The sequence below is a fragment of the Sceloporus undulatus genome, chromosome 1 (genome assembly GCF_019175285.1).
Source record: "Sceloporus undulatus isolate JIND9_A2432 ecotype Alabama chromosome 1, SceUnd_v1.1, whole genome shotgun sequence".
Classification (NCBI taxonomy): Eukaryota; Metazoa; Chordata; class Lepidosauria; order Squamata; family Phrynosomatidae; genus Sceloporus; species Sceloporus undulatus.
Window position 1 is genome coordinate 67268029 of NC_056522.1, and position 23711 is coordinate 67291739.

General features: G+C 44.6%; 1 protein-coding gene across 4 annotated transcripts in view; it reads right to left on the reverse strand.

Moving 5' to 3' along the window:
• The window catches only part of RYR2 (ryanodine receptor 2), a 406736-nt gene that overhangs the window by 299022 nt on the left and 84003 nt on the right, over positions 1–23711 (reverse strand). For all 4 annotated transcript variants that reach the window (XM_042470214.1, XM_042470205.1, XM_042470232.1 and 1 more), the window contains exon 2: positions 3375–3494. In XM_042470214.1, the coding sequence (XP_042326148.1) occupies positions 3375–3494 (120 nt within the window). The remainder of the gene's footprint in view (positions 1–3374; positions 3495–23711) is intronic.

Consider the following 23711-nt stretch of genomic DNA (forward strand, 5'->3'; position numbering starts at 1 on the left):
CCTTCACCATCTTAGTCGCCCTCCTCTGGACACGCTCCAGCTTCTCAACGTCCTTCTTGAACTGTGGCGCCCAGAACTGGACACAATATTCCAGATGGGGCCTGACCAGAGCAGAATATAGTGGCACTATTACTTCCCTTGATCTAGACACTATAATTCTATTGATGCAGCCTAAAATCGCATTGGCCTTGTTAGCTGCCACATCACACTTAGCTAACTTAGATGAAAATTGGACAGAGACAGTACAGTTTTGGAAGGAAAACTGGGGGAGTACCTCAGTAAAACTGGGGGAGTACCTCAGTCCATTTTCTGGAAAATTGAAGTATAATGGAAAATAGTAAAAAAAAAAAAAGGAGGAGGAGGAGGATAAAAGGATGGTTTATGTTAATGAGAATTATTACTATAGCAGACTGTTAGGGAAAAAATAGAGTAAAAGCTAAAAGTTGTAAAGTATTAAACCAGATGGATGGGAAGAGGAAGTCATTTGTAAATAATGTGTATATGTTTTTTAGTTTTGGATTATATGTGATTGTTGTTGTCAATGTGTTTAATGTTAAATGTGTAGAACTGTTAGGTTCAACAAGTAGAAAAGAGATGCATGTGTTTAGGCAATAAAAAGTATTTTTAAAAAAAATGCTGTAACAAGGAAAGCAGTTAAGACAAGCATTTCACTGAGCTGATATTCATGCAGTAATGCTATTCCAGAGTGAATATCTGGGAAAACAACTATCCCATTTTAAGATTCATGACATAGCAATGTAGTAATGCTCACAGGTTGCCTGACTAATGTTCCTGTTTCACTGCTGGCATCTACCTCAACTTCAGTCTGTATCCTTCCTTATAGTTCATTAGTTACACTTATATCCTGCCTTTCTTACAATAAGTTCAGGAGAGTATGTAAGGATCTTTTCCCTTTTCCTATTTTATCTGCACAAAAAATAAAAATCTGTGAGGTAGGTCAAGCTGAGAAAAAGAAAGTGGATGACTTGAGGTCTTTTGTGAACTTTATGGCTCAGTGGGATTGAAACCTGACTCTCTCCAATCCAGCACTATAAGCAGTGCACCTGGGGGGGGGCACAACAGAGGAGTGAACATCACCCCATTCATCAGTTCACCTTGTAATAATGTTGATCTACATTTAGCAAGATATGTCATCTATTTATTTGCTGTAGGAACTTTAGTTAGAAGCACCTACAGATTCTTTGAGTGTCAGAAAAATATACTCTTCTTAAAATTTTGCAAAACCTCTTTAATAGACATGTTAAAATGCTTTGAAGTCTTTGATGTGGACCACAGTGAAGTACTGAGAATGCAAAGGGATCTTGCAGCACATTTGAGTCTAAATGAAAGAAAGAAGCTGGTAGCAGGTAGACTTGATCCTACTTCCTCAGATGCATGGGGAATGTCTTTGGATTCTACCATCAATGAAGTACTAAGAACAGTATGTATTTAATGTTCAATTACAGTTTATTTGTTAGCCTTTTTTTTTTTACTGAAGAACATTATTATTTCTATCCTCTCACATATTTGGTGTTAAAAATTATTCTGTTACAAGAGAACAGGACTGATGGATTCATCAGGATTGCTGCTATTATAATGAATCATTAATATTCTAATTAATTTTTATGATGATGAATAATGCATACAAAATGATGACCCACTGAAAGTAAAACATTAGTCTGCACCATATGGGAGATGATATATTTAATTAAAAGTGTTCTGAGGAAATCTGAAGGGAGAAAATGTTACTATCTCAACTCTAATCCTTTTGGAGGGTCTTACATTCAAGATAGATAGATAGATAGATAGATAGATAGATAGATAGATAGATTCAGCACCTACATCCAACCCCAACTCCCTGCCTGAGATAGCTATTTATTTTCTGGTGGAATGACTTTTCTCTCAGCTTTTCTGTGGTCAGCAAGAATGAGGGGACGGATAAGGAATACCCAAGCAATCTCATGGCTCCATTCCTCCAGCCACCCACAGAAAGACAAGGGTGTCCTCCTGGACCTTTCAGAGATCCTCCAAACATCCAGGAGGGTGGCACCAACTTCCTGCAGCCAGTTGGCTGCCTAGCTGTCACCATCTACTACTTTCCATACTTTCTTCACCACTGAATGGCCAAGGGGAGGGATACCAAACCAGAAAATAGGAAAGTGAAGCATGTAAGGTGGGGGTGGGGACAAGGCCTAAATATGATCTACTAGTGTGATGCAGGATCTCTGCCATTATTTTAGGTGCATCCAAAAACTTGGCTACAGTGAGAATTGTTTTACTGTGGAAGATTCCCATCTCATGACCCAACCCTTTTCATAGTCAGCTGAATGGACTTGATAACTGGTGATTGTTTGCTTAAAGATCATAAACACCTCTCTTTATTTGTATCAAGTAATTTATTTAAGAACTATCCAGTAAAGCCAGTCCCAAATACCAAGTAATGAGACTGACAGTTCAAAAAAAAATCTGAAAACTATTTCAACACATAGATATCTCCATCAAATGTTCTTTCCTATGGGAAACACTGCATGGTACAAATACCTCAATTGCAGTAAGACATATTTGGAGGCCAACACACTAAATGTTTATAATTTCCACCGAAGTGAATGAGAATTAAGCAGTCTAACCATACACAGTGCTGCAGCCTGAATGGATAGAATACAGTTACTCTTCACTGTTAATACACTGGTACCACCTGCTTGCTGCATCTGTCATATTAGTTATTAAGATGCAGTGACACATCAGGAAGGCAAAATATCAGCAGAATAAGATTTATTTGACTTAACCTCACTCTTCATTCTGAATGTTTTCAACAGGCAGAAATAATTTATCAATCCCAAAAAAGAAATGATAAATTTCTACACACATCTACCAATGAGGTACCAAGAATGCAGTTATCTCTAAAACAGAATTAATGAATACAGGGTTGCATCCAGTAGTGCTCATCTGTCAATGGAATGATGTCCACCAGCGGAATCTCTATGTACTCCCAAAAATATGCTTTGGAGAACTGGAAGACTCCAGATTTTAGGAGGAAGCACAAGAGCTTTAGGGGCAGAAAAAAGACAAATTCTGTCACACAAGATGAAATCCTCTTAGATTTCACTTATACATTCTAGACATTTTAATTAAAAAAAACAATAAAAAAAGAAAATGTATTAAAACAGAACCAAACCCAGAAATAAATAAATTTTGCCCTTTGGGTTTTGGGAGGGTGTATATCAGCCTACTACAGATTACATAAAGAATGCAGTTCATCTTGCCTCCTAGTAACATTTAATCTGTATCCCAAAGGGAAACATTCCAACAAGAGGAAGAGGGCTGGCAGGTTAATAATGTTTAAAACAGCATTAGAACAAGACAGCTTGTGGTACCTTGGAATTTGAAGTGGATTCCAAGAAGCAAAGCCTGTTGCCAAATCCTTCCGCAGCAAGGCACAATTTCTGTTGCTCTTTGTGAACAGTAGCAGTGCACTGAAGAACCACTTCATCATCCTGTCAAAGCACAGACACACACAAAATGAACATGGTTAAGGCTCATACACTGCAGAACTTTAGGCAATACTGTATTTCCAAATACATGGCTGAAGTCGGACATGAAGAGGAGAAATGTGAATCCCAGAATTGCTTTTATTTACTTCATCAAGAGTTTGAACAAGCTTGAATGATTTAGACCTGTAGCAATGCAGTCACGTCTATCAATATCTAAATGAAAAACAAATCCCCATATATAAGTACAGTGGTATACTGAAATTTTATTCACAGTAAAACAACTAAAATCATTTGAAGTACAGAAATTAGTTTATCCCCATGATAAACTAGTAATCTGCTACATGGGGGAAACTGCTGTCTCCATATCTAGTTTATGCTGACTGTTGGGAGAAAGGCAGGAAACTTTTCGCATGCAACAAGTGCTCTTTATCAAATTCATTTTGAAACAGCTTCAGGCAGCATTTTAAAGAGATTGTGGGGCTCTACAGAAGGGTGGTGGGACACCGCCCCTTTTTGCCCCAGATTGGTGCCACAGCAGCCACATGCAACAGCACCAATCCACTCTCTGTAGGGAGCAAAAAGAAGCTGCGCCAGGAGGCCATGACGACTCACTTTCTGTGCAGTGTTGTTTGGGCACTGCTTCTGAGGTACATCATTATGACATGCACCATGTGGATGGGCACATGCCAAGATGGCACCCAGGCAGTGCAGAGAGGGCTTTGAGCGTGCAGACGCTCAGCCCTCACCAAGCATACAGGCCAGCACAAAGTGCCTGTCTGTACTGCCCTTGTCTCTCCATGACAATCTGATCATTTGCTACATTCCTATGATCCTTCCGAAATGAAAGGCACTTGAATTTGCATAAAATTACTCTGGACAATATTTTAGACACCTCATAAAGATGTGTATTGTGAGAGAGTTTTTTTCTTTGTATGTTTGTTCCTTTCATGTAATCCTTAACACTGTGCATACAGTCTTTACTGCTGCAGCATGCCAAACCTGTTTCAAAAAGCTTTCCATTATATAATCCCCCCCTCCCCCCAGTATTATTTTGCACTAATTTATTGGTCTGTTATGTTTGTACTTCATTTTCTGTTTTCTCAGAGAATTATTTGAAGTCTCAGAAGTACAAATGATGACGTTGTGGCTTTCTAAATATGATCTATGAACTTTATAACAGAACAAAAAATTGAATTTGGTCTTCTCACATCAAAACACAGGACGTCAGTGACTTAACTGCACAGATTCTCTTGTGCATTTCTATTGCCATCTTTTTTTCCAATTCAGATTATGCTTTACTTGTTCTAGGACTCCAAAGCTCTTAGATAAGTACATACTCAGTGGTGGACCATGTTATTTCTAACCACTAGTCACAGAGGCTGGTAGCAATAAGACTAGCAAGGTCAACACCAATCTGTTTTAGGATTTTGAAACTTTATAAAAACTGTTCAAGATGCTGAACCTTTTTTTGAGGATCACTGATAAAATTCTGTAGATTTAATGCATAGTCTTACTATTATATGTTATAATTTTACCTCTACAGACACATCGCCAAGTCATTGCCAATTTACAGCAACCCTAAGGCAAACCTATCATAGGGATATTTTGTTCAGAGGGGGTTTGCCTTTGACTTCCTCTGAGGCTGAGAGTATACCTTGCTGAGGTCAACCAATGATTCCCATGGTTAAGTGGGAATTCAAATCTTGGTTTCCAGTCATAGTCCACAGCTCAAACCACTACATCACATTGGCTCTCCAGTATCTAAAAGTTAAATAGATTTTCTTTTCAAAAGCCAAATCGGAAAATTGTCTGTTTAGCTTTTTTTTTTTTAATTCTGAATCAATCTGGAACAGATTATTGAAAATAAAACCAAGGAAACAATAACGTTTTCTTTGAAGAAAAATACAGAAATGAAATTTAGGAATGTCTGAAATTTTGGACACAACTATCTGCTCTTTCCCTTTATACTATTTATTCTAAGCCTTTTTAATGTATTTATAAAAATATACATTATATCATGTTAAACATAGGCCTGTTACAGACGGCCAAAATAATGCTGCTTCGGGTCTCTTTGGAAGTATGCTATTTAAATGATGCATGGGTCCTAAGAGTCCGGAGGTCGCGCCAAAGCCACACACCATTCCTAAGCACTGGAGGGCAGCTTTGGTGCAGCTTCCGGATTCTTAGGGTGCATGCATCATTTAAACAGGATACCTCCAAAGAGTCCCGAAGCAGCTTTATTTTGGCAGTCTGTAACAGGCCATAGAATTATCTTCCTATGTCAGTTCAATTTGCATATTATTTTTGAAGTAAAAAGTGATGCTCTCCATTCCCACTAGTTTACATAAGTAATTTTAAACTCCATATTCTGACATTTATATGCATTTTAGTCTCATGGAATCATAGAGTTGGAAGAGACCATAACAACAACAACAACAACAACAACAACAACAATTTTTATTTATATATACTGCTTCTTCCAAGGATTGAAGCGGGATTACAACATTAAAAATACAGTACAATTCAACACACGATAAAATCATAATACTGGATTATGCACCCCTATTAGTTCCTTAAAATATCCAAACATCAGATCATAATGTCCTTATAATCAGGGTGGAACCTTGAATGTGATTTTTATACAAAATCCAATGGGTAGGCTCGCCAGAAGAGATCCTTCTTGAGTGCCTTCTTAAAAGCATCTAAAGTGGTGATAAGATGGATCTCCTCCAGCAGGCTATTCCATAACCTAGGGCTGGCGGCATTGAATGGTTTATGGGAAGTTGTGGTTAATCGAGTGTTACAATATTCCAGCAAATTCTTCCCAGATGTTCTAAGTGTGCGGGGCAGATTATGTAGGAAAGGCATTCCCATAAGTAGCTTGGGCCTGAGCCATGCAGGGCTTTAAAGGTAATAACCAACACCTTGTATTGTGCCTGGAAGCTAATTGGAAGCCAGTGAAGAGATTTTAGAGCTAGTGTTATATGTTCAGACCTGGGGCCATCTAGTCCAACCCCCAGCCACACAGGAACTCACAATCAAAGCACCCTTGACAGATAACCATCCACCCTCTCCTTTAAAACTTCCAAAGAAGGAGACTCCACTACACTCTGAGGGAGTGTGTTCCACTGTCAAACATCCCTTACTGTCAGGACGTTCCTCCTAATGTTGAGGTGAAATCTCTTTTCCTGTAGCTTGCATCCATTGTTGCTGGTCCTATTCTCTGGAGCAGCAGAAAATAAGCTTGCTCCAACCTCAATATGATGCCGCTTCAAGTTATACAGGGCTATCATATCACCTTTAACCATCTTTTTTCTGGGCTAAACATACCCAGCTCCCTACATTTCTCCTCATAGGACATGGTTTCCAGACCTTTCACCATTTTAGCCACCTTTCTTTCAACATACTACAGCTTGCCAACATCCTTTTTGAATTGTAGTGCCCAGAACTGGACACAGTATTCCAAGTGAGGCCTGACTGAAGCAGAATAGAGTGGCACTATTACTTCCTTAATCTAGACACTATACTTCTATTGATGCAGCCTAGAATCACATTGGCCTTTTTAGCTGCCGCATCACACTGTTAACTCATGCTCAACCTGTGGTTTACTACGACTCCTAGATCCCTTTCACGTGTTGTTTTGTTAAGCCAGGTGTCCCCCATCCTGTATCTATGCATTTCATTCTTTCTGCCTAAGTGCAATACCATACATTTCTCCCTCAATACATTCAGGTCATTTTGAATTTTGATCCTTTCCTCTGGGGTATTAGCTGCTCCTCCTAATTTGGCATCATCTGCAAATTAGATAAGCATGCCCTCTATGCTTTCATCCAAGTCGTTCAAAAAGATATTGAATAGCACTAGGCCCAGGACAGAACTTTGTGGCATCCCACTGGTCACTTCTCTCCAGGATGAAGAGGAGCCATTGCTGAGCACCCTTTGGGTTTGGCCAGTCAACCAATTACTAATCCACCTAACAGTTGCATTGTCTAGCCCACATTTTACTAGCTTGTTTGTAAGAATATCATGGAGGACCTTGTCAAAGGCTTTACTGAAATAAAGATATGCTATGTCTATAGCATTCCCCTTTGTCTACCAAGCTGGTAATTTTATCCAAAAAAAATGGATTAGATTAGTCTGGCATGACTTGCTTTTGAGAAACCATGCTGACTTTTTGTAATTATGTAGTTCCCTTCTAAATGTTCACAGACTCTCTATTTAATGATCTGCTCTAGAATCTTTCCTGGTATTGATGTCAGACTAACCGGGTGATAATTGATGAGAACCTCTTTTTTCCCCATCCTTTTTGAAGATGGGGACAACATTTGTTCTTCCCCAGTCTGCTGAGACTTCTCCTGTTCTCCAGAAATTCTCAAAGATTATTGCCAATGGCTCTGAAATTACATTTGCCAAATCTTTTAATACCCTTGGATGCAATCCATCTGGTTCCGGAGACTTAAATTCATTTAAATTAGTGAGATATTCCTGTACTACTACTTTACTTATTCTGTGCTGCATTTCCCCTATTGTGTCCTCTGCTCCATTTTCTTCAGGTTGAGCACCCTTTTCCTTTTCTGAGAAGACTGAGGTGAGGAAAGTATTGAGTAGTTCTACCTTTTCTCTGATTTTAAAGTGTCTCCACTCTTTAAAATCATAATGATGTGAAAAACTGGTGCTGCCTGGGTTTCATACATTTTTTTTTGCAGGACATTTAGCTGGATACATCATTTTATAGCTCCATTCCTCTTAAATTATTCAGATCCCAAACATTGTGAGCGAAAGTGTTATTATTTGTTTCCTGGCTTCTCTTCATAAAATATGACATTCCTCAGCTACCAGGGAGTGTACTGCATTATACTGTGCATTCGCAAAGCATCACTCTCTTTCTGCAAGAATAGTAATTAAATTACAATATGAAAGGACACATAATACAAATTCTTGATGATTGACAGAGCTGCAAACCTGCCAGATACTAAGAGGTTATAAAGTCACATGGCTATCTCTATTTCCTTGAACTCCTTAAAAACAAAGTGCCAAAATTATTGGGCTATCTCAGGTAGAGAGTCCTGCCAAATCTCAAAAGGTCCAAGTCCCAGTGTTAGTTAGTTAGGTAGGCGGGATACAAACCGCCATATAGTACGTATAGGATACGTACTAGGGTTAGGAAGGGGCGGTGCTTCCGCACCCCCCTAACCCTAGTACGTATCCTATACGTACAAGATGGCGGCGCCCCTTCTACATGGGCGCCGCCATCTTTACGTACTGGACGCATAGCATCCAGACGTGTCGCGGCGCCTATGACGTCGCGAAAGCGCCAGCGGCTCCGAAATGGAACTTCTTTTTTGCTCCGTGCGGGAGCCGCACGGTTTGGCTGCTGCGGCTCCTGCACGGAGCAAATGGCGCCGGCGGGGAAGCGCCGCAAAGCGGCGGTTTGTATCCCGCCTTAGTTAGTTATTTTGGCAACCAATGCTCTAATATTATTTGCTATGCTAGGACTTCCTTCCCCACCCCTCATTGCCTGAAACTTCCCAACCAAATCTGAGCCACCATGATCTCTCTCAAAAGTAAGAGATTGTCCTTTTCTGCCCACTGAAAGCCAACAAACAAAAGTTTCTGAGCAATACAGACCCCAGCCACTTCCTTCTGCCACTCTCTTTTCCTCCTTTTCCCCCCTTCCCCAGTGCATTGCCTAAGTCTGCTTAACATTCCTCTCTTTTTGAAGTAGCGGAAACACAGGTGGAGCAGTGCTTCTCAGACTTCTGACATGCTCTCAACTCTTGTGGCTTACAAGCAAGTAGCAGTACTACTGAGGAACATGGACCAACTATAGTTTTTTGTGGGTTTTCCAGGCTATGTAGCCATATTCTAGAAGAGTTTATTCCTGACGTTCCACCAGCATCTGTGGCTGACATCTTCATAGACCAACTATTTCCAAAAAATCACATAACCAGGAGACGTTTCTTCTGAGTCCACCTATTCTCTGGTCTTTCAAAAACCTATATGGTCCCCAAAAGGACCATTCCTGCTGCTCCAGCTTTTAGGAGAGGAAGCATTGTGAGGGCATGATGGGAATATATTGTGTTGCAAATGTAACAAAAAAAAGCTAAGGGCTGTGGGTGGGATACGAAGGGAGAAAGTTTCAGAAAGAAAATAATGAGCACATCTGCGGAAAAGAAAAGAAATATGGGGATATAATTCCTGCTTCCACTTTCAGCCTAAATGTTTAGACCATTGCAACATCCAATCAGAGTGAGCCCGGCATCAGCCAATGGCAGTTTAGCCAGGAAAAGGTGGAGGCTACTCTCAGGAGCGGATATAAATAGGCTGGGAAAGGGACCAGATAGGGGCAGAGCTATGAGTTATTAGATCCTAAGGGGTTTTAACAGCCAAGGTGGCTGAGATACACTGCTGAAAGGGGCAGTTGGAAGGGTTTTTAGTATCCAGGTTGGCCTTAAAAGAGGTCAAGTGTGGAAATTGAATTGGTCTGCCTGGTAAAGTCAGAAAGTAGAAAACAATGTTTTAAAGCTTAGAGTCTAGTCAAAAGTCTTATAGGAAACTGTAACCCAGAGACCACTTATAGAATATAGTAACAGATACTGTAAATCTTTGTAACTTTTTAAGCAAATAAACACCGTGTCAACTCTAAATACCAACCATAAGAAAGATACTGTAAACAACTATCTTGTAAATAAAGCTTTCTCTTTTTTGGCTCAACATAAATCAAATGCTACCAGGGATTAATAATATTTTTATTGCTGAGAACGCTCAAAATAGTGAGTGCTCTGCCTTCCTAAAGAGTGGCCCCTGAGAAAGGACAAGTGTAGAAGGAACTCAAGTGAGAGATCTGAGTTCAAGGGTCTTGCCTCACAATTTCAAGAAAAGCAGTGGGATGGAATTTTTAAAAAAACTAACCAGGGTGTTTGGAATGAAAATCTCACAGGGAACCCCATTAGTTATTGGTGGCAGCTAGGGAAGTAGCCATCATATATAGGTGGCAGTGATGGGATAAAAAGACCCATTGTGCTGCCATTGGAGAAAATTACTTGGGTGAGTGACACTCACAGTGGCATATGAGGATATAATTCCTGCTTCTGCATTCAGCCTAAATGTTCAGTCCATTGCAAAAGCTGATATTCCCCATTTTAACTGTGTGAGTCTCAGTCAAGACAACTTGAATTACTCCATTGGGCTGCAGAAGGAGAGCAAGAGAGGGTACACAAACCCCCCTTCCATGTTATACACTGTGAAATGAGGATGGTTCAGACCATTAATTGCAAGAAGAATTGGGGAGGAAAAATAAAGAGAGACATTTACATCACTACTTGACAGTGCCCTGTGCCCGTATAAAATGTTGGACCAAGCATGATTCAGCGCCAAGTTGTAGTGGACACACTAATGTGCTCACCAAAAATATTAGGAGGTTTTAGGCATGTAAATCTTTGGCCATTTCTTCTAACTAGGTATGGCAGGCCCGCAAGGCCCACTGGCAGTCGTTGTCTTCCAGCCTGACTACATGGGTTGACAATAGGGAATTAGGCATGGCATCGTAAATACTGACTTAACAAACTTTATTCGCCTCACGAACAACAATTTACTTTCAGGAGTAAATTGTTTTTTACTTTCAGGAAATTCCAAAAGTAAAAAGGTGGTGTTTTTCTCCACTTTAACTTCTGTTTAACTTCGCGTTATTTCACTTTACCAGCAATTTGGTGTGATAAATTTCCTGAATTTGTTGATTCTGTTTAAATTCAAATTTAACTTAACTCTCATTTAAATCCTGTTTTCCCGTGGGATCTCAGCTAGTGTGATAAAGCTCTAAGTCTCTGAACCATCTTTAAAGGCAACCCTAGCCTGTTTTACAGTTGTCCAGTCTCAATGTTACTAGTACACAGATACCTGAGACAAAAGCCCAAAACAGATGGTCTAAATAGAGTGGCTTCCAGCAACTTCGGGAGCATATCGTACAGATGATACACACCCATGAAGTGGCCAGAAACCACTCCGAGGCTGCCTAAGCTGGCCCGAAGACACCAGCGAAAGGAGCAGTAAAGCGGGATTATTTGGATAAATATCTTTGGGGATTTTAAAGAGTTATGCACAATGTTAAGTAACTTGATTTGGGGCATTACTTGAGTTTGTTAAGTTATGTTTTGACCTGATTGAAAACTCCCCATTTGTAAAAAGGAATTGTGTATTGTTTATAGGCAAGAAGCAGTAAGAAAGCAGGAGATCAACACAAAGAAGTTTTATTTTTTATGAAGACAGGAAGAATTGACGCCAAAAACATCGGGTGGAAATGTTATAAGTTTTCATTTACATTGTACTATATAAAATCGTGTAAATCAGCATAATTGTGAGTGGATGTGATGGTAAAAATTTAATAAAGAAAATTTACTAAAAAAAAAAAAGAAAGGAGCAGTAAAGAAAAATCACTCTTGCTGGTGGCTTATTTGGGACTACGGCAGCACCTCACTTCAGGAGCAGGCCACCCAGTTGCCATTTCCCAGGCCAATTGTGGCTTGAGTGTGGCTGAAGCTGCCAGAGGCTGCTCCTAGCCACCCATCTGCTGAGCCCCAAAGTCACATTGCCCCAAATAGAGCTACAGCTGCTGTAACAGGCTAAGTTGTTAAAAAGCACTTCAGGCTACCACTGCCACCTGACTTTCTTCAGTTAGTACACATCCAGAGGAACTCCCAAACTGAGATGGGGGAGGGGGATGAGTACACCCTCAGCTCAGCTATAAAACTCTACCCTGAATAGGGATGCCATGCCAGTCTTTGATAATTTTGTTCTCAATGGCCCCATACAGACAACCAAAATAAAACTGCTTCGGGTCACTTTGGAGGTATGCTGTTTCAATGATGCATGCATCCTAAGAGTCCAGAAGCTGCACCAAAGCTGCGCTCCAGTCCTTAGGACCGGATCGTGGCTTTGACGTGGCTTCTGGACTCTTAGGACGCATGCATCACTGAAACAGCATACCTCCAAAGTGACTCGAAGCAGCTTTATTTTGGCCTGTCTGTATGGGGCCAATGAAAAGAATGAATGATCTGTTCCATTTTCTCCCTACTATGAGAACATCTTTGAAAACTATGCAGTTTTAAAAGATACTATCATAGTTCAGGACTTATCTGGAGAAGCAGCAAGGAGGAAAAGGTCTAGTCCCCTCACTGGACCTTTGAGTTTGTCCCCCCCCCCCCCCCCCCCCCTGTTTCCCTGTGTCTCTCATTTTCTGGCTTTGAAATGCTTGTCCTTCAAAATCACAAGAAGCCTCTTTCTCCTTTGAGCTTTCTTATATTTCTGCATGCTCTAAAGTTGCCAGCCAATATGAGCATGAGTAATTTTCCTCAGTATATCATTTCAGGATTAAACATACTACTGGTGAGCCTGTGAAGAGTGGGAAAGGGGACACAGTTTTTATTTTTATATATACTATTAAATATTGCTATGAAGGACTGACTGTATTCTGCCTTGTGTAGTGTGACCTTTTGACCTTATTTTTGGGGAGAACATTCTTCCCTTCGTTTAATGTTCAGCCACAAATATATTTCTACCCAATTGGGTGAATACTTCATATATATCCCAGTGTGCTCTGACCCACATATGTTTATGCCAGGTAATGGAATCCACACATAGTGACTGATCTCCAAAACAATCATTTGATGCTTCTAGGATATAGGGCAGGATATAAAAATGTTAATAAACAGAATAAAAATAAAACTTAAACAAAAGAGCACTGGCAAGAAAACATTCAAAATGTGTATATACTGCACTGCACAGATCAGCTTTTAAAGAAATGATTGTTTCACCTGCTGTCATGTTACATCATACATATACTTTCCTGCAGCTTGCACAGTTCACAGTGCAGAGTGACTATGACTGTACTGCACAAACTTGAATGCCAATGACTTATACGTACGCTCATACTTATACACTTAGGTAGTGGTTCTAAGTGAAGGCCAGGCTTGCTGCCTTGAGTCTGCCCCTGAAACCATCCAATTCTGCTGATTGGCTGGTTTAAATTTAGCAGCTTCTAGTGTCCCAGGAAGCTACACAAGTACAAGAAGAGAAAGCTACCGGCCACAGCACAGTTGCACAAAATATATCTCTGATAAGCAGGGGATGGGGGTCTTGCAGTGGACACGCCATTCTTGAAGCTACACAAAACCAGTTGTCTAAGAATATATGGGCATAAGAAGAACCAAGCGGAATCAAAGCAAAGGCTTATGTAAGTGAAGTATTCTGTTACCACAGTAGTTAAACACATACCTATGGGAATCCATTAATGCCATAATATCTTCACACTTCTCATCAGCAGCTGACACATAGAGGCATTTTGCCTCTGGTACAGGAAAAATATATATATCTGTCGTGGCTGCTAGTGAAGGACAACTCTATATTCTATGGATTTTTCCAACCCATTTTTAAAACCACCAATTGGCCAATCCATTGATTATCCTAATTGCTGATCATGTGTGACATAGTTTAAAAGTCTCAATCTCAATATAGATCTGGGGGGAACCCACTAGTTACTTTTCTCCATTGATAAAATGAATCTAAGCAAAAACTGTATCGTTCTCCAGATGCTCATTGATTAGGGATGCAAAGAACATTTATAAATGCTGAGTATGAGTATCTCACCATGTCAAAATGTCAAAATACTCCAGTGAAAATAATTTTGTTTTGTTTTTTGTTTTGTTTGTTTTGGCCCCTGCATGAGAGGCTTTTTTTGCCATAAACAAGATTAACAAAATATACACTTTACCCAAGAGGATGTGAAATGCAAAAAAAAAATCAAAATCATCAGACTATGTGCAACTACTTTAATAAACTAAAAGGAAAAATGATTCATAGAGCATGTCTCTCTTAAGATGATGAGAGGAGTACCAGGAGAAAGGCAAGACGATGATAGATAGATAGATAGATAGATAGATAGATAGATAGATAGATAGATAGATAGATGATAGATAGTCAGGCAGACAAACAGGCAGGAATTCATACATAGGAAACTCCTGACTCCACATAGATACAAATAAGTCCAATGGTCACCAGTGTTTCCAGGTCAGTGGAGCAGGAAGTTTTATTCTGAGCTCAAAGGAGAGAGACAAGATGCTGAACCTATTGCAGGGATAGAATCAGCACTTTGGATAGCTCCATGAAAGTTCACACTACAACTTAACATGGAGTCCTTGCCTGACTGTCATGGAATCCACCAGCCTATGCTTAAGATGACACAATTTGCACAGGAAGATGTAGCAAGGGGAAGGCCGGCAACACCATTTCTACCACTGTTGCTGTGCTCACAACTAGTTTAGATTAACATGGAAATTCTCAGTGTCAAATATTGCACAAAAAGTTCTATCTGGGTGCACTTTCATACAATTTAACCAATCATGGAGATTTTAATATATCATGACTAATGGAAAACAGTTCTGAACTGATAGGATCTAAGGATTTATAGCCACATCAATTAAATCACTACATCTACCACAACAGTGAACCACTGGCCTATCATGTCAGGGATGATGGGAGTTGTAGCTCTTTACCTCTGGCTCTAACCCACCACCTTGTTACGCACCAGCGCTGACCAGTTTTGGTCAGTGGTTAAAGCTTTGCTCTAAAGCAGCAGAGTTTCAGAGAATAGGCTGAAGACCCTGACAAACTCTCCAAGCCTTCTCACTCTTGCTCCACAGAAGTCTTCACACTTCTCCAGGATTCAGCTGGCTCTTGTATCTTCACTCAAGACACCAGACAACTCAGTAGTCTTATATAAAAGATCTACTTTATTCTACTATATACAATACTCCACAACTATCCACCAACTACCCACACTACTCCACAACTATCCACAAAATACATTGGCAATCATGGCAATTATTATAGCCATAGTAAAACACCACCCATTCTGTCAGTTTCCACCCAGTGGGCATGTGCATCCATTTTGATTGGTTCTCATAGTTCAACCCATAATTAATGAGTTCATCATTTCACCTTGTCCATTTAATGATTCTCAGGTGTTTTTTAATTATCCACTCTACATTTCTGTCCTTGGCATTTAGGACTGCTAAATTACATTAGCTTTTACACCTGTGTGGCTTCTTAATTGCTTTTGCTTAGTCATAGTGACTCTCACATACATGTTTTATTTCCATCACTGTATATCCCATGTTGCATTTTCCTTAACATGTCAAACATCAAGATATGTGTCTAAGGCAGAAAATCATTGCTATCATTTTGATCAAGACCAATTTTACACAGCAGCATAGAGATGATCTAGGCAATGTATATTAACATTGCCCAAAGTCCCCAAGTCTTGACATCCATCCCAGCTTAGCTGTCTGATTGCAGACCTGCCAGACTGAAATGAAGCTTGAAGGGAATGTTAATATGCTCAGCACCAAGTAACAATACATCTTTTGCACACTCAGCAGAGCACTTCCAATTGAATCACAAATTTGATGCAAGAGTAGCTGAGCAATTCTCTGCAGTCATAACTGTTTACCATCAATTTGGTAATTGACTTTCAATAATCATGGTCCTCAGCAATACTGAAAGGCAAGAGAAGGGTTGTGAAGTTGTCTCTCATGTTCACTTTCCACCTTAAATTCTCTATTGTATTAAGTCAAGTATGAATCAATTGGTTTCCAAATTGGTTTTATAGGCAGCAACATTAATATATATGTGTTCTTGTTTGATTCTTAATAGAAATACCCTTGCAACTGATTATATTTTCACTGGGATGACTCATTTTAATATTTCCACTGATGTATATCTGAAGTCACGGCACCAGGAATGTCAAGTTTAACCTGTCAGATATGAACAGTAATTATAGCATCTGGCTGAAGTCATCATTACAAAGAGCAACCCTGCTGATTCCGACTTGAGTTTCTCAAAGTGTGAAAGACTTTCAAGTTGGTTTATGTATAAAGTCTTAAAAATAAACACATTTAAAATATACTGCATCACACAGCTGAGTTTTCTAGTAGGTGAAAAATTGTTTGGAGAACAAAAAAAGTAGGTTGTGTTTCCAGATCTCCCACTGCAAGTACAGTATTTTGTTTGGACTTATTATTTCTCTTCCCTTAGGGCTAATCTAAACAGCAGACATGGTCACTACCAAAAAGTGGTTCCTCATAGCAGGTGTGGCATTTGAAATACCATCCTTGGCGGGTTACAGACGGGCAGGGGAGGACGTCTTGGAGGTGTATTCAGCTGAATGCGGAGCTTCCAGACGGCCCGCCCCGGGGGCGTGCTTCAGGTGTTGGAGCTTCCACACGGGGGGCAGTGAAGACGCCTCACCTGGGTCCGTTTCGGACCCGGAGCTTCCATACCGCCGCCTCGGAGGACGCTGCAAAAAGAGAGGCAGCTTCCGCACGGGCGGCCCAAACCTCGGCTTTTTTTTGTTTGTTTTGCCGCATGAGAAGTGCGCAGCTGCGGCAGTCAGCCAGCAGCCGGCAAGTTCCCTTTTGCCGGCTGCGAAGTGCGCATGTGCACCGTTAAAGGGCCCAGGTCCCTTTAAACTTTTTTCCCCGCCCTGCCCAAGAACAAAGGTGGCCTCCTGCCAGCTGGGCATCCTTGCCCGCTTGCACATTGCGAGTGCCACCACTGGCATCATGGATGCCTCCTCTCCTTTGTTCCCTGTGGTCTTAATGAAGCTGCAATCCACAGCCACAGCTGTCGCCGCTGCCACCGCCGTCTTCCCCGCCTCCTCTTCCCGCCTCCATTGCCGCTGCAATGGTAGGTCCCATCATCCACCACCATGAGACTAGCTGTAGATCTGTGATGGACAGCAGGCAGTGGATGAGTGATATGATGGCACGAACGACGGAACGGCAGCGGCTGTCGCATATAGCGCTTCATATGACTACGTGTTTGGCGGTGCGCATGGCCCTTGGACAGTGGCAGTCTTCGTCCGCCGATGCTGGCAGGTCCGCGGCATCGCAAAGACTTGTGTGGACAACTTTGTGCTGCAAACCATGATGGTCTGACGACAATGGAGTGCAATTTCTTGGGGCAGTTCCTTCCGAATGGCACAGTTCCTGCTTCCTTCCACAGTCTAGTGGGCATCCTTTGCGCCCAGAACTTGTGAGAAGGCCATACACAGTGATGAGGGAAGCCAATCCCGGTGGAGAAGAGAGTGGCCATTGGTGTCTTTTCACTGGCCACACAAATCCACCTATATTGTGACAGCGGCGCTGTTTGGGGACTGGCGTTGCCACCGTGGGGGAGATCGTGGTGGATTTGCCCTGGCCATGGAGGAAACTGCTGCTGTCCAGGACCGTGTACCTGGGGAACCCACGTGGAGGTAGGGACAGACACACCACCTTCCCTTTAATCTTTGGCAGCCCTGTGGTATTCCTGTGTCAAGTGTCACACCCCCTCACTGTACATTTGCTGTCTTGCTATGGTGCAGTTGCGCACGTGTAATGGAGTTGTCATCTCAATTCCTCTGTTTCTCTCCCCTTCCTTCCCCACAGATTATGGATGCTTTTGGTCACCGCGGCTTCCACAAGTGGTTGGCCTCATGGACGGGTGCCACTGCCTGATCATACCACCCTTGGGGCTGAGGAATGCCTATGTCAACAAGGGGCTCCTATTCTGTCATCCTGAAAGGGACATGTGACCACACAGGAAGATTCATGGACGTGGAGCTCGGTGGCATGGGTCCGCCACGATGCCAGGGTGGCACGAAATTCCTCTCATCTACGAGGCCATGGAGGCTGGCATCTATGTGCCAGGGAACCCAGCATCAACATCAGAGGCCACAGAGTCGGGCCCCTGAGACTGCTGGACTCTTCGCTACCCATTGCGGAAATGGCCATGACACTCACCCTTTAAGACCCGCCCCACTCCCAAACAAGCTCTTCAACAAGAAGTTGAATCGCGTGAGGGGTGCCGTGGAGAGAGTCGTTGGGCAGATTGAAGGCGAGATGGGCGCTGTCTCACTGCCCCACTCCTGGTGGCAGAGGAAAACGTGGTGCCCTCCTGGTTCATGTGTCATTCTGCACAACATCTGTGAGACCAGGGCCTGGTCCGGATGAGGGCAATGCGATATAGGCGCCGTTTTGTGCTGCCCGCCGCCGCACCAATCAGGAGGGATGAAGAGGATTCCAAGAAGGCAGCAGGGAGGCTGTGAGGAATGGCCTGGCAGATTTTTGTTTCTGACAAGGAGAATCGTGAACGATGGCTCCTGTGCCATCATCTGTGATGTCAGAGTGCATTGTGTCTGTAATAGCATAAGCAATGAATAAATGTATCCCTTATCCAGTTTGAGTCTGCCTATCATTCCTGATCTGTGTTGTGGGCATGTTTTGCCACTGCCTGAGGGGGACACACACAAACACACACACACACAAAGTCTCCTGGCGCTGTTTTCCTGGGGCAAAAAGATACATCAGCTCCAACTGCCAATTGCCCTTGGACATTGTATCCAATCCCCCTCAAATTCAGCGTTTCCTAATGGCCCATTTGAATGTATCAATAGGGCACCCAGAGGGCATCTATTGGGGTAAAGATTCAAACTGCTTCCCGTGAAAGCTTCATTGGACTAGGAACACCGTGGGCCTAACGGCCCAGAGCCGCAGGTGCCCATATATACCCGTGCGCAACTGTGCAGACCCAGGACGGCGAGACATGGCAGAGCCACGCGATAGTTTCCGGTCCGAATCGCCTACTGGACGACGAAGAGGTCGGGATCCTCCTGGACTCCCTGATGCCACAGGCCAGCTGCGAGAAGGGTGATGGCTAGCACCAACAAGCCACCGGGGGCATTTTCTCGAAGCATCTCGTGCCCGTCCGAAACCAAGGGTTTCAAGAAGTGAACGCTGCACAATGCAGAGTGAAGTTTAAAACTCTGAAGGCAGCGTTCTTGAAACCCTGGAGATTTCGGAGAGGCGCCCCCGGTTGACAGGCAGCCACATCTTTTTCGCGGCTGGAAGGACCTGTGGATCAGGGGAGATCGGCCCAGACCGAAGATCCGTCCTCCAGGTAAGCCAGAGGCTCTTGCTTGTCCCTGTCCTACCCTCCTTGACCCTTCCCTTGCCCTCCTCTCCTTTCCTGCATGGTGCCAATGCCATCCCTCCTCTTCCTTCTGCAGGCGTGCGGCCGAGGGGGCGGAGGAGGGAGGGCACCCTGCCATGTCGCCCTCTCCACCATCCTCGGGGGACGGGATGGCCCCGAGGGTGGGCCACAGCCAGGACCAGCTGCTTGTGGCCCCTCCGCAGCGGCAGAGGCTCCTCTGCTGGCAGGTAGTCCCCAGGGTGAGGGGTGGGGTGTGCCTGCCTGCAGCCCCCACGACACTTGTTGCCCTCGTTTCTGCCATGCCAGCATGGTAACTTGGGGCCTTTCCTTCCTTTCCAGGGCTTGAAGTCCGTCGCTGGCTGTTGCTGCTGCCGAGGAAGAGGGCTGGGCCGAGCCGCCCGCGCCAGGAGAGCCAGGTGCACTTGGCCTCGATGCCAAGTGCCCTGGATCGTGTACTCCAGCCGGCAGCAAGGTAGTGTAGAGGTGAACCCGGAAGGGAGTGGGGGCAACCCAGAAACCCTGCTGTGGGAGTGGGTGATGGGCTGCAACAGGCTGAGTCCTAACCATCCTCTTTCTTTCCCCCCCCCCCCAGAGAAACGGACGGGAGGAGGTTCGCTGCGCTGGAGGAGAAATGGACAAGCTGGCGGAGAGAGTCTCCTCCATGGAAGAGACACCCAGGAACTCTCCGCCGGCTGCCGCGCCCCACGCCTCCTCCCCCTCCCTGAAGCAGCTTCCCTCCCCTGCCCCTTCGCAATCCCCCCTTCACCCTCCCTCTTCTCCTTTGTAAATAGTTGTAATAAGATTTTTTATGTTGTTAGTGTTATAATAAAAACTTTATTTTTAAATTATATATGTGGTGGTTATTAGGCGCACTGTGGCAGTGTGGCTGTGGGTGTGAATGAGGCGCAACTGGTGCAGTCTAAAGCTAGGCAGGAGTGGTGTGAGGTAGCAATGTCCAACTCTGTCCTTCCAGGCATTTGGACTTCATGTCCCAGAATCCCAGGACCACAGGGCAAGGTGGCTGGGGTATTCTGGAGATGAAGTCCAAACGCCTGGAAGACAGAGTTTGGACATTGCTGCTTTGGGGACAGTGAGCCAGGCATGGTGGGAGGAGAGAAAACAGGAGGGTAGAATAGATAGGGCTGGGGGGAGGAACACTGCCCGGGAGGCGAAATGATGTCTTTATGGGACATCAATGGGACCTAGTGCCTTCTCAGTGCTGCCCTGCCCTTGATCCCAGGCCCAAGCCCCTCTAGTTGCCCTTTGCCTTTGGGGGCGGGGTGGTGGGGGTGGGACTGCCACTGACTGACTGAGAGGCGGAGGATGGGCCAGCCAGAGGCGCGGAGGCCGGTTCCACCTCCATGGCAACTGCCTGCTCCTCAGTGGAGGATGTGCTCTTGCTGGGGGCTCCTGTGGCCCTACTTCTTCCTCCACGACCCTGGGGACAGCCCTGGCTCTTCCACCTCTTGCTGGGGGCTCCGGCTGCTCAACCCCTTCCCACGACCCTGGGGACAGCAGCCTGCTCTTCCCACCCTGCTCCACGTAACCCTTCTGGCTTCTCGGGCCACCCTGCCCGTCCCCCTCATGACCTCCGCATTGTGCCCCATCAGAACATTCTGCGCTTCCAAGGTGGTGATTAGTCCGCCTCTGCTCCGGGACTGTGGTCTCATGATGTTTGGTCTGACCTCTCATTTTCTGTCTCCTGCGTTCTACGTACGCCCTCAGTTGAACTTCAGTGTCTCTCTTGATCCCAGTGCCCTTTCCATGAGCTCCCTGCGTGACTCTCTCTGCCCCTCTCCCTTTCATCACAGGCTCGCTGCCCCTGCGCATCAGTGCTGTCTGTTGTTTTCTGAGCAACACCTTGAGCATATCCACAGCTGCACAGTTCTAGTAGCTGTGCTGACGACGCCCCTTTTCTTCTTGGTGGCAGGCGCTCCTCTGCTGACATGGCAGCATCAGATTAGCTGGAGGAGTTCCTCCTTCTCCTTCTCCTTCTGTTCTGCTTCAGTTCGTCCCCTCCTACTATGGGACATACAGCAGAGAGTCATAGAAGCCTACAGTTAGCAGAGACCCGGAGGGCCATCGGTCCAACCCCATTCTGCCATGCATGGAACTCTCACTCAAAGCTGTGGCGAAAAGTGGTAGAGCTTCAAACTAGGGCGTGGGAACGGAGAGATTTGTACATCAAGGAGGGGTGCCTTAGGAATGGTGGGACCATGCAGTACATGGCCATGCCAGGGACACTCACAATCCTACTTGCCAGCAACTTGCAAACATACCCAGCCAGTAAGCAGTGAAGAGACATGCCACAATTGCGCATTGAGCCCATGCAGTTATAAACAATAATATAGGGTTACCTTGCATACTCCGTCGGTCTCACTGCCATCGCTTGTGGTTGTGCCACTGGCCCGGAAACAGGTGAGCAGTCACGGTAGCTGCTGTCATGGAAGAGGATCTAGCACGAGAGGGTGGTCTCCTTCTGGAGCTCCCGGCACTCAGCAGACATTCGTCTGAGCAGGGCACGGGGGTCCAGAAGTCTCTGGCTGCTGGAGGAATCACCTGAGTCGGGTGTTCCTCCTCCTCCCCTCCTGCTCCCTGATCTATTGACAAGGACAAGGGTCATCTCTGCCTGTGCCCACCCTGGGCCCATCTTCCCTGTCCCATTTCCCCCCACTCTCCCTCCACCAAGGGCCCGGTGGCACATCTTCCCGGACGGGGCACAAAAGTTCTTGGGCACATCAAGCTCCGGGTCTCCTCCTGCTCCTCCTCCACCACCACAGGCTCGGCTCTGGCTGGCTGGCCCTGCCGGACCCCACGCGCCTCCCAACTGGTTGCTAGTCTGTGGGGTCTGATGCTTCCTCATCTTTTAATGAAAGCTGCAGCTCCTTGTAAAAGGGCGGGGGGGGGGCGCCCTTCCGTGTACAGTGGTACCCCGGGATACGAAAGCACCGCGTTTCGGAAATTTCCGGGATACGAAAAAATTCCATAGGAAAAAACTGTTCCGGGCTACGTTTTTGTTTTTTTCGGTTACGAAAAAAATTTTGGTGCTTTTCGGGCGTTGTTCGCATAAATCGCGGCTTTCCAGCGCTAGCGCCTATGGCTTTTTTCGGGTTGCGAAAGATTCTCGGGTTACGAAGGGCGCCGCGGACGAATTAATTTCCGTAACCCGGGGTACCACTGTACCTCTGGCCAGGGCGTCTCTGTATTGTTGATTGAGATTTCAGGGACTTGCATTCGGGTGACACTCCTCCAAGGTTCTGTGTGGCCCTTGACTTTCATGGCGTTATTCCACTTCTCGATATGCGTCAGCATTCAGTAGGACTGCTCCAGTTTCTGCAAAGGTTTGGCTGGGACCATATAGTCTAGTGGTCAGCCGTCTCAGTATGAGACCAAGACTTTCCCCTGCCTTTTTTTTTTCGGGTGCTGGTGGATGGCTGAGCCATCCTGCCTGGTGGCAAAGGGGAGCCGCCCCCAGCTGTGCCGGAGCAGCGAACTGTGCCCGTTCCCCGGGTGAAAATGGCGGGCAGGAAGGTGGTAGGGGGTCACTTTAATTCCAAACTTTCCCCTTATCACTTCTACAACCAAAACATGCCGGCAAAACTACAACTTCCCGCCGGTTCTACAACGCATGTGCACAAGTGGCTCTAGGGTAGGGTTAGAGACTTAAAAGGGCGCGCAGCTGTGCCTCAGCTTCCACAGCTGCATGGCAGCGGACGTTTGCAATTAAAGCTTGACTGCAAACCATGCATGTCCCGGGAACCCGACCCATTATGCGACGCAGCTGACATGGAGCTTTTAAACCGGCAACTTATATTTGCGGCGTAGCAATTCTGACGTATTGGTGCAGGGGCTTACAGACGGACATGCGCAGGTACGCCGCAAATCAAAAAGAAGCGGAAAAAAGCAGCACCTTTTTAATGCCGCTTCTTCCCACTTGGGGCGTGCGGGGGGCGTGTTCATGACGGCATTCAGGTAAAGCCCATCTGAAGGCTCTACCTTCATGACGTCATGAGTACATCCCTTTTTGCCCGTCTGTAACCCGCCCTTGTCACCTATATACAGTGTGGGCAACTCGGGCAGCGAATTTCTATCCCTGGAATCCTCCAAGAACCCCAAAGACTGACAAAAAATGACAAAAAAACAAACAAATACAAAAGTTACAGAAAATCATTTCTGTTCCTGAAAAAAATGGTATTTTTC